Source organism: Micrasema longulum, unplaced genomic scaffold, assembly GCF_059751315.1.
Source record: "Micrasema longulum isolate JH-2025_06_02 unplaced genomic scaffold, ASM5975131v1 h1tg000540l, whole genome shotgun sequence".
Lineage (NCBI taxonomy): Eukaryota > Metazoa > Arthropoda > Insecta > Trichoptera > Brachycentridae > Micrasema > Micrasema longulum.
Window position 1 is genome coordinate 284,757 of NW_028277736.1, and position 11,646 is coordinate 296,402.

The following is an 11,646-nucleotide window of genomic DNA, read 5'->3' on the forward strand; positions in this document are numbered from 1 at the left end:
GTCTGTCATCGATCATCGAGATAACTACTTAAACTTCTGTTTTTCTAGCTTCACTCTTTAATATTGTCAAGGTTGTCTTTTGATAATAAAAGAAATTTTTAAAGTTGAACATCGTTTAATTATCGTTATAAGTTTTATTATTGTTAAAGTATTGAGACCACAATTCGGATGCCTTGGTAATCTGCCAAGCTTCTGTTTTTTGGCTATCTGGATTGTCGGGGCCCTATTGTATATATATATGCAATAAGTTTATAAATAAAAAGTCATTAATAAATAAATAATACCTTCTGGTGTAAAATATGGTGTTGATTTTAACAGTTTCCATAACTTTATTTTGATGAATACTTAGGTTTGTATGTTTTGTGTTAATCTTTTTTTTTTTTTTCTAGGCCTTTTGCACCATGATAAGTTCAAGACCACAAGGACCAGCATACCCAGTAAGGCCTTGGAGTCTATCACATCACAGCATCCAAAGCAGAAGGTCCATTTCCGAAAACAATAGATCATACTATGCTCGCAACATTGGAGACTCAACGTCAAATAGACGTGTTAGTTTTACTGAGCAAAATACTCCAGGGAATAATACAGAGAGAGAAAAAGCACTGAGAACCAAAAAGGAAAACAAAAGCAGAAGAACGGAAAATGGAACGTCGAAGATACTGACAGGACGCTTGTCCGCTCGAGGTAAGAGAGGTAAAATAAAAATCACTCAAATTACAGTAGAAGTTGGTCTTAGAGTACATTTTGCCTATCACTATCAATCGTACCTTTTTAAATGTAGGTTTGAACAAAATATCATTAAGAAACATTAGCGCTGAATGATTTATTTATCAATAAGTTTCATTCTAAATATCAATCAGATTCTTTAGTTTATCCTTAGCAGATGTCTTCAAAAATGATTCATTACTGGCTATGAAGATATCGACAAAAAAATATCTCAACAAAACATCAATACTAGTGTTGTTTTATTAATTGTTACCTAACTCAGTAAAATAATATAGATATCATCTTACATTTGATAGTTTTTCTCTCACATTATTAATTTATTTGAAAAACTTTTTAAATAAGCATGCTGAGTGCTTTGCTTTGTCGTAAAATAAATGATTGAAACAGAATTTGTGTGAAATATATAGTTTTCAGTTCAGTTCAGTGCCAAAAAAATAGGCGTTTATTATAACTAAAGCATAGTATTATTATAATCTGTTTGCAAAACATTGAATAAGGTACAAAATATACAAATAAGCAAAATTAAAGTATAAACAAACATACCGTCTATTCTCACTAGGCAAAGCAAGTACCTGTTCTGATGTAGACAGATTTTTTTTTTTAATACAAAATACAGCATATTTTTTACTAGAGATGTCTAAAGATAATTAATTCAAAATTGAATTAAATATAAAAATATGATAATCTTACAAAAATTATGGAACTAAAAAAAATCAAAACCCTCCAAGTAAAAAATACTCATTCAAGGGTATAACCAGATAGAAGGTAATATAGATAGAAGATAATCAATTAGTAAATGAAATTTGTAAACTAACATTCAAAAATAAAAAAAACAACACATTGACAAATAAAATTTTATCACACGAAAATTCTAGCTGCTCCAACAGGCTCCTTCCCATTTTTTAAATCCAATCTTTCGTATCGATTTTAAATTTGTTTCCAGCTTAGAATAATTTTTCTTGTGGGAGCATATTGTTCACGCGAGCCTTATACAATATGCTCCCACATCTCCCGGGTTTATGCTTTAAAAAAATGGATGCCTTTGTGAAAAGAAGTTTTCATATGGGGAATATTTGTTATCCCTTCAGTTTTAAATCTGGTACTTTTAGTATGGGTGGCGATAAGTGAAGCTTTGTTTAGAAGCCTTCCACAATTGTCTTTATAAACATTTATCTTACATTTAATATATTGGCCTTACGAAATAATGGTTCTGATTCAAAATGGAAAGGCTTTTTGAAAATAACTGTAATACTATATTTGAGTTTGTCCAAATGTTTGTTAACTCAAATATTGTAATAAAACCAACTGGTCCAAGAAGAAGTTTAAAAATTTGAAAATTATTTTCAGGCGTTGCCTAGTATGTGAAATTATTCAGTCAGATGGATCTCTTCACAACAATAAAGGTTTCAGCTCTTAAACTACACTAAAATCAACAAATGGAAAAAATATGAATGTTTAAACATAGGCAAACTGGTGAATGTTTTCAACCAGCCAATGACAGCTCGTAAGCCCTGTAAATGTCTAGACTTCCATATTCCCTTTTCTAAGGTATTCTCCATCCCTGTTGTAATTTGTTAAGCTTAATAACTGTACTAGTTTATACTCAAATAAAGTTTTTTTCGTATAATAAATTAATAAAACAACTTTGTTTTTAACCACTAATTTTTATTTTTCACCGACCGGTTTCAAAGCAAACAAGCTTCTTTGTCAAGGTTTACGTAAACAAAGTTGTTTTATTAATTTATTATAATGAATAACCACAAAGTTAGTGCTTCAAATATAAACTTTATAAAGTTTTTTTTTTCATTTATTTATGACAAAATACAAGGTTTTTAAACTTTACATATTACACAACATTAAATTACATATTTTATTTGTACGAAATATTCCCAATCAGCAAAAGTGCTGGTATGAGGGGATATTATATACAATAACACAATAACACAATAGTTTAAATTGAAAATTGATAAAATAACATCACATATCACTCATCAGACGGGCTGTAAGAACTGTTTTATTTAGGTGTTTTTTATTATTGTATAATCAATAAATGTGTGATTATTTGATTACAAAACAAAATCTTAAACTTATTGTTTCATATGGAATGTAAATTTATTTTTGGAAATTTTTTGAACAATTGTTTTCAGGAACTGAAGAGTCGGATATAGTATTTTTCCCTGGACCTGCAGGAGATACAATAAAAGTTCCCAATGCTCCATCCAAGCCCCCGTGTGGAGCAGGGAAAACCTTCTGTGAATCCACAGACAACTACCCCTCAAACTACATCGAGGGAATTCTTCGGAACGGCGTAAGTGTAGATTTACAATAAACCTAAAAAGTAATGAAATTATAGTGAAATCATATTATTATTAGTATTTCTCCATCGAGTGTTTTTGACTCGATGGCTGCTCTCAAGTGATTGAAAAAAGCATAATTAAGTAAAATTGTTGTCAATTTACTATAATATTTTGTGATCATTTTCAGGAAAACGATTTTCAAGATCTTCTCGGAGTAGATGAGCTGCAATCTGTTGAAATTGGACAAAGGATAGATTACGTTCCTGAATTTGAACTTTGTCGGTCCACTGAGCAGGTAATATTCATTAATATATTCATGAATTTCTTACCCCAGATAAGAATTTTTCACATAATAAACTGTTTTAAAAGTTAAATATTTTATTTTAAATTAAAAATAATACATTGCAATAAAATACCAACTTATAATGCGTAGAGATCTTTTCATGCTCTTATATTGTAATGTTTATTTGATTACAGGTTGTTTTTCCAAAGTCTGCAAGAAACAAAGATGATCAGTGGCTTTTTGTCGTCAATCAACCTAGCTACATGCAAGGCGTAAGAGTGGAATTGTGTCAGTAAGTATTTTACCCACCTTTGTCAGATAAAATCAAGTAATTTAAACGATTGTCAGATAAACATATGTCACAAATGTATCTTTATTTCTTCTAAAAAACAAGTTAAGCAACAAAAGCGGTATTCCTTTTCAAATACCTTTGTGTATTGGTTAATCTACGTAATCAATTACATAAATATAATATATATATATAAATAAATAAACAAGAAATAATTACATTTATGTAATGAATTAATATAACACAGATTATTTAGCAAAAAAAAAAATTGAGCCAAAACTGCCGGCCTACTCAGTTAATTTGGACTTTGTAGATAACGAGGCTTTACTGACATAATGCATTAAGTCATTAAAACAAGTTACGGGATAATCGCATTTCAAGCTTTTTTATTCTTTCACTACATTATTTCTCCTACAATTTTCTTTTATTTTTATTTGATCTTTATTCTAGGCAAAGCATAAAATTTGAAATCAACATTTTGCACCTATATTAACAGATATTTGAAATATATATTTAGACTGTTGACTATGTTAGTATAGCATTGATGTTGATTTCAAATTTTATGGTATGCCTAGAAAAAAGATTACTCTTTTAAAGCTTTAAAAAATCAAAATAAAAGACAGAGATGACGCTCCTCAAAGTCAATATTAACTGATTAGGCTGGCAGTCTCTTTCTTAAGCTCGATGTCCTTTATTTACTGCCGGTTACTGTATATCCCTTGATACTTACCCCCTGATGATAATTTATACAGTAGAACTCCGTTTATCTGAAATTTAGTCATTCGTATTGCCATATGCCGGATGAAATATCCAGATAGTTATCAGGAAATAAAAAATTAAATTCAATCGTGCAATTAACATAGCTTTAGTAAATTTTTAATGTGATTTGAGTTTGCTGTATTATTTCAAAAGCAATTAAATCTGGCCCTCATTAATTTGAATAATTGGAGTTTAACTGAATAAATATTTTCTTTTAAACTTGGAATATAAAACCTTTTCAAGATTAAATATTTAAAAATGGCAATGTCGCATAATTGATAAGATTAAGAAAGGGTCTCTGAGATGGTTTGGTTACGTAGAACGAATGAACGACGAAAGAATGGTAAAACAAGTATATATGGCGAAAATGAACAGCAACGTGAGACGAGGTCGACTAAGGAAGACATGGCATGATCAGATAAACCAAAATCTTAAGTCTGGTCATGTCAAAAGCAGACAGAACGGAAGGGCATGTATGACAAGATGTATGAATGTGGAAGAGGCTAGGATTGTATGCCAGGATAGACAAGTGTGGCGGTCCATTCTCTCTGCCTACCCCTACGGAGAAATGGCATGATGGTAGTAGTAGTAGTAGTAGTAGCAATGTCGCATTTTTCGGACATTCGTCATTGTTCTACGGTCATGATGATATAATCGATATAAGCTGCGTTTGGTGTACTATTGAGGTTCATTATGATGATATAAAAACCTTCATAATGTACGAATTTGTGAATTTAAGATTCACTACACTTTTATAATTATAATTGCATGTCAAGCACAAATTAATATTTGTTTTTATCTTTTACAGGGGTGAAAATGAACGCTGTGAACTAAGTGAGAATTTTCCAAACGGTTACAACAGCTCGTGTCAACAAAAATATATTTATCGCAAGATGCTTGCACTCGGGAAGAATGGAACTACTGTGACTGACCTGTTCAAACTTCCAAGTTGCTGCAGTTGTGTTGTTAGCAATCCACAAGGAATCGCTTCTAGAAGTGGATTCTCACCGAGCAAAGGAGAAACAACTTCCAAGAAGCAAAGTTAATAAAATGATTTTTGTATTCAGCACATCAATGAAAAATAACTCTTTCAAATCATGTCAGGTGATTTGAATTGAGTAGTGATTTCAATATAATGATCAAACATGTTTTAGGTTGTGAAAATTGGATTATGTATCATCATAAAATCAGCATTAAATCCTTGAAGTATTTAGATCACAGATTTTTTTTTATTTCAGCGAGAGATGTTGCATTTATTTAGAATGTGTGATATTAAATAGTTTCATGTCTCAAAGTGCATGGATAGCTTTTTATATTTGAAAAATACCTAAGGTTGATATTTGTTGTTTATTTCTATTCTTTGTAGAAATAAAGAGGCAATATCAAACGACTTTCATTAATTTAAAACTCGCTCAGAGGAAAAATCAATAAGAAAAACGTCAGAGGGTTGATTGGGAATTTACTTCATTTATTGAAGAAATGTACTATTAGTGCTTAGAATATTAGTTAAGTGATATTATTTAAAATAGAGAAGTTGATACATGCCAACTTAATATAATTTATTTCTAGAATAAACGATGAACCGTAGTTGCGAGTGCCAAAGTTTTGTTTTGTTACAATTATATAAATTGTTAAGATATTGTATTGACAGTGTATTTTTTACATAAAATTATTAAATTTTTGTAATGGATTTTTTTTATTGAAGTAGGTATTTAGCGCTGGAGCGAGAATGACAAATAGGTTTTTAGGAATAAAAATGTGTAGAAGTATTAATTTTAGAAACACGCATGTATTTAATTCATTTTATAGTCACTTTTATAAGAAGAGACAAACTTAGACAAACTATGAGACAATAAAATATGATTCCATTGAAATAAAGATATTGTTTAATTATATTTACCCTAATGACTCACTTAAGTGTTGGAAGTTAAAAAAGTCAGATAATAGATAGCGCACAAATCAGCATTTATAACAACACATAGCAAGGAGCGAAGATATAACATTTTGTAGCCATAGAAAGGCGTCTTAAACAACCCTTTATAAATAGATGCTTGCCGCTGGCTACCTGCTTACATTTTCTGCCGGGGACCTTGTGGTATATTTCCAGTTTCCTGGAAGCCAATTTACCAGTCAGGACAACTCACCGACTATAACTAGTGACGTCACAGGCGGAGTAATTTCAAATTTACAAAACTAAAAACAAACAGCATACGATACATAAATATAAATAAAAAATTTGCTTAGTATCGTTTATTAACAAATAAAAAATACCACTGAACTGATTGTTTGTTTTTATATTTCTCTGGATTGTGTGCAGTTTGCCTAACTAGATTCAACTCATTTTAAGATCGACATTTTTTATTGCAGAGCAAATTAATAATAAAACATGACTACCTTCTAGTATCTTATTTATTTTATAAGTTAAGCAACCTTTATATTGGTTAATATGTTAAAGTAATTCTGCTGATATCTCTCAACCCAAAAAAAAAAAAAAAAATTTTAGATTTAAAAAAATTGAATCCGGGTCATCCATATAATTATTGTCCCCGACCATTCGAGCAATGCATCAAATATTTCAATTAAATAATAATGAAAAAGCATTTCAAAAGTCTGTTATCTCGCTCACAGAGGAATTTAAAATGCGACAAGGTGCGACATCTATGAAAAACGCTTTTAACTAAACAATTCAAAATCAGACGTCATTCTTTGACGTAAGAGCTTTAAAAGCTCAACAACAGATGTCACTATACAATGTAAATGTGAAAGTTAAGAAATCATGAATATTCAAACAAATTTACTTTTTCCCTTCTACTACTTATTAAAAAAAAAATCTTTCTTTGTCACCTAATTATATGATTGGACCAACAAGGTAATAGACTAATTGAATATAGGAGTCGAGTAGATAAATGCTGTTATTTAAATAAAATAAAATGATATTATTGCTACATACATAAATGAAAAAAAAACTGGCAAAAATCATCTTTCATTTCACGAATATGTTCAGACCACAAATATTTATTTATATAACACCAGATATGAGGAATACAAATGATTGGTAAGGTGCATACTTTATATATTCACCTTCCTTGAATACATAAATGGAAATTAATAATATCAAATCAATATAAATTATTTCAAATTTATACAGCAGACACTATTAAGAAAATAAAATTGTATTTTACGAATTTACAAAGAAGAAAAAATAAATTAATTTGAGATTGATAAGTTACTCAGATACCAAAATAATTTAAAAATTCCCAAATTGGACACAAGTCATGGTCAAGAAAGTTTTTTTTCCAACGGAATAAAAAATTATAATAATCTCCTTAATGAACTAAAAACAATTAAAACTAATAGGTACATCACTAAATAAATTCAAAGTAAATTTAAAGAATTTTTTTGAACCCTAGTAAAAACCACGTTCTATTTCAATTAGTATTTATTACTGTTATTATTTTCTGTTTTTCTCCTTATTTGGCATATATTTTTTTTCTCTTGGATATTCGATATGGTATTACAAATATTATATTTGGCAACCAACCAACATCAACATTCCCTTTTCATTATCTTGGACTTTTTCTTCTTATAACAGAAAATATGCAGCAACAATCACACTACGCAGGCGGATTATTCAGGTTTGACATTGACATTCAATATTGGAAGGACGTATTACGTTGCATTGCGGGCACAAGTCGACTGTGCCCGTATTTCATGTTACAAATCTGATCAAAGTATTTGTAAGAAGGCACGACTCGAGTCAGGTCCATTTTCTTTAATACTATTTTACAAATATTGACTTAGACCCAAATGTAAAATCGCTTTTTTATCGTTATGATTAGGAATTTTTTCACTTTTTACTTGTGTATCTGTAAAAAGACTTTCAAATTATATTAATAACTCAATTTGGAAAAAAACCCGACTTTTGCCTCTTTTCCGCGTCAGCACAGATATGTAAAGGTATTTGTAAAAAAAATGGGTTATTTAAAAATTTGTAGCAAATATGTATGTAAATGAATATAATTTTTAATTTTCAATTTCAATTGCAATTACATTTATTTATATATATGTATATTACAAAATGGAATATCTTTTTTCTTGTACATTTTTTTTACATTTTTTTATTTTTTTATTTTTTTTTTGCATTACAACAGGCCAGGAAGCCTAATTACAGTGGTGAATTACATCACAGAGCACCCAGGCTTGAGAAAAATCACATTTTAATTTTTGTGTTCTCACAGGGAATCGAACCCGGAACCTTCCGTGCGTGAGTCAAGCGTCTTGACCACTACACCACGGAGGCCGCCTACTATCTTAATTCGTACATATAGAAATAATATAAATAATTAGGTAAAATTAGGTATATATAAAAATAACACATAAGTATGCATAATATCCAGAGAATAATATGTTTAAAAAGTAAGAGAATATTCCCAGATAGTAGTGAAACTTGGTACAAACTTGATTTAAGATTGATGGAAGGTTGTAAAGGAAAATTTGACACGACAAGTTTTTATCAAAAGTTGCTGGAATATTGTTATGACAAATTTGAAGAGACAAGTTTTGACAAAACTTGCTGGTATCTTGTTATGTCAAGAATGGTATTTCAGAATCCGAAAGTCATATAGTGATGATCAACACATTGCCATATACATAAAAATATGGAGAGAATTCCTTTTTTGTTTTTTTTTTTTTATTTAACTGTTATATTTAATCCCAGGACTTTTCCACAAGACCGATTGGCACCACAACAGGCCGTGAGGACCAATTACACTGGTGAATTACAGCACGGTACGCCCAGCCTTAAGAAAATCACATTTGTTTTTTGTGTTCTTACCAGGAATCGAACCCAGAACCTTCCATGTGTGAGCCAAATGTCTTAACCACTACACCACGGAGGCCACCAAATTAAACTAGTGCATGACAAATATCCAAAGAAGTGGTTTATTCCAAACAACATTCAGATTGGCAATACTATCAAAGTCATAGAAAAATGATATATTTCACCGTTTTTGTCCGTGGGTTTCATGTCATTTTTAATTACGCATTTGTCATTGGAAGTTTTTCCGGCGATTTTAAAACTTTTAATATTATCGAAGTGTTAATACTCAGTTTAAAGGATAAACTATTAATATGCCACTGAGGAAAAAACATTAAAAATGAGTTTTTGTTGCACTGTCACTAGACAAAACCGTCTTGTCAAAAGCTCTTTAAAAGTAAGTATGATATTAATATCTCATCCACTGCATAGTGCTTACAATAGTTTAAACTGATTCATTATTAAATATCACAAACATTATACTATTATTAAATTGAATTGATTGAATTATGTTTTATTTACAGAACGAAAAGGCTGTTGATAATATATCGATATAATAAACCGATACTTTAACCCCAGAGGCTCTTATACTTCACAAAAGTTAACAGATAGAATAGTTGAGGAAATGAAGATGTTTAAACGTAGGCAGAACGCTTAATGTTACACAGTTTGTAAAGTGGCCACTTCAACCAGCCAATGAAAGTACAAAAGCCCAGTAAATACCTAGACTTCCATATTTCCTTCCCAAAATGTTTTCCATTTATTGCAACAAATTTTGATTTGAATATCGGATACTTTTTACTATGAGAAATCCCGCTAGTCGAAAAGCTAGTAAGTCATAAAATAGTTTTATTTATTTGTTTCAGAGTTGAGAGATAAAAGAATGCGTCATCTGACTTTCTTGGCAAAAATACCCCCTAATTATTATTATTTTTTCAAAATAAATAAACTGTGTTATAATAACAAGATATTTTATTTAATATAATATTTTTAAGAAGCTTCGTGTTTTTTGTTTTTTTTTGGTTTGTGTTTTTTTTTTTTTTTCCTTTTCTTTCCTTTTCTTTTTGTTTTTTCTTGTTTTTTTGTTGTTTTTTTGTTGTTTTTTTTCTCTTTTTTTTTGTATTTTTTTTTGTATTTTTTTGTTTTTGTTTTGTTTTTTTTGCTAAATAAATCCAAACATCATGTAAGTTTGTTGGATGGTAACTAGGAAGTTTGCTTTAAACTTGCCTCAAGTTTACAGAGTTGCAATCTCAAACTTGGGTCAAGCGTGAACTCTTGATACTTCAAACTTGATACAAGCTTGAGGCAAGTTTGAATTGCCATCTGGGTTGTAACAAAAAACTCCCTCAAAGACGTGAAAAATGTCAATATCCAAAGTAATATTGTTCAACATAGAGATAGCCCTTCCAACAGGCATAACCATTGGCAGGTTGGTCCTGTATATTGGAATGTGAAACAGTCTATGCTGATCTAAGGTAATTATCCGGAACATAAAAGCTAATGCTCCGCATAATTTCAGGGTTGTCAATAATACCGCGTAACAATCGAAAGAAGTGCGTAGTTAAATATACATTCCTTCTAGTCTTCAAACAGCTGTAACCAAGCATACCCTGGAGGAACTCAGTGGGATAAAGCCATGGATAATATCGATAATATTAATTGTTATATATATATAATTCTTCTGTACATATAATGTCACTGAACTTCTCCTAAATGGCTTAACCGATTTAACTGCGGTTTTTAGCGAAATGTAGATCTTTGCGCTGTGCGCGTTCGTAGATATTAAACATTTCAATCGAATTTGTGGAAAAAAAAGTTAGAAGCATGAATCTTTTTTTCATCGACCTACCAGGGTTGAATTCACTATTTGAATATAAATAATTTTTAGTTTTGGAATTTTATTTATTTATTTTACACTTTTTATACATATACAGTTTAAATACATATAAGGGCGGGCATATTGCTTTAAGGCAATTTCTTCCTACCTACCCAAACCGTTCAGTTTGAGAAAATTACAAGTACATGGACATATTGAATCTTACAATTTTATACAAAAATTAAAAACAAAGATAAAGAAAAAAGGAATTCAATCATAAACAAGTACCTAGGTACCTATTAATCAATGCAAAGTCTTTACAATGTGTTCCCAAAGTAATAGCAGGCAAGCCAACGTTCGGCAAGGACAACGTCTGTCGGGTGTTGAGTCCGCTAGTTTATTATAAATTCGGAGAATGTGTAGTGTATAAAAGTGTTAGAGTAAATTTTACAATTAATAATTGAATGGGCGATTTTAAACTAGAACATTTCATTGTCCATGGACTGTCACTAAGACTTGAAGCGTAAGGTGTATCATCTTACTTTTATGTAATAAAAATAAGCGCCTGTTCTCGAACTGCAATGTTAGTTATTATTATTTTCCCTTAAGCTAGGGTTTCCTAGGACAGCGGTGCCCGTATTTTAACGGCCGTAGTGAACG

General features: G+C 30.3%; 1 protein-coding gene across 2 annotated transcripts in view; it reads left to right on the forward strand.

Annotated features, from left to right (window-relative positions):
• LOC148280791 (protein spaetzle-like) overlaps positions 1-6,232 on the forward strand; it is a 46,385-nt gene extending 40,153 nt beyond the window's left edge. Inside the window, exons 2-6 of one of the 2 annotated variants that reach the window (XM_088227785.1) lie at positions 390-693; positions 2,874-3,034; positions 3,211-3,318; positions 3,501-3,598; positions 5,163-6,232. In XM_088227785.1, coding sequence (XP_088083911.1) covers positions 390-693; positions 2,874-3,034; positions 3,211-3,318; positions 3,501-3,598; positions 5,163-5,400 — 909 coding nt within the window. In that variant the 3' untranslated portion in view covers positions 5,401-6,232. The remainder of the gene's footprint in view (positions 1-389; positions 694-2,873; positions 3,035-3,210; positions 3,319-3,500; positions 3,599-5,162) is intronic. The other variant, XM_088227787.1, reaches the window with a different exon arrangement.
• Positions 6,233-11,646: the final 5,414 nt, after the last annotated feature.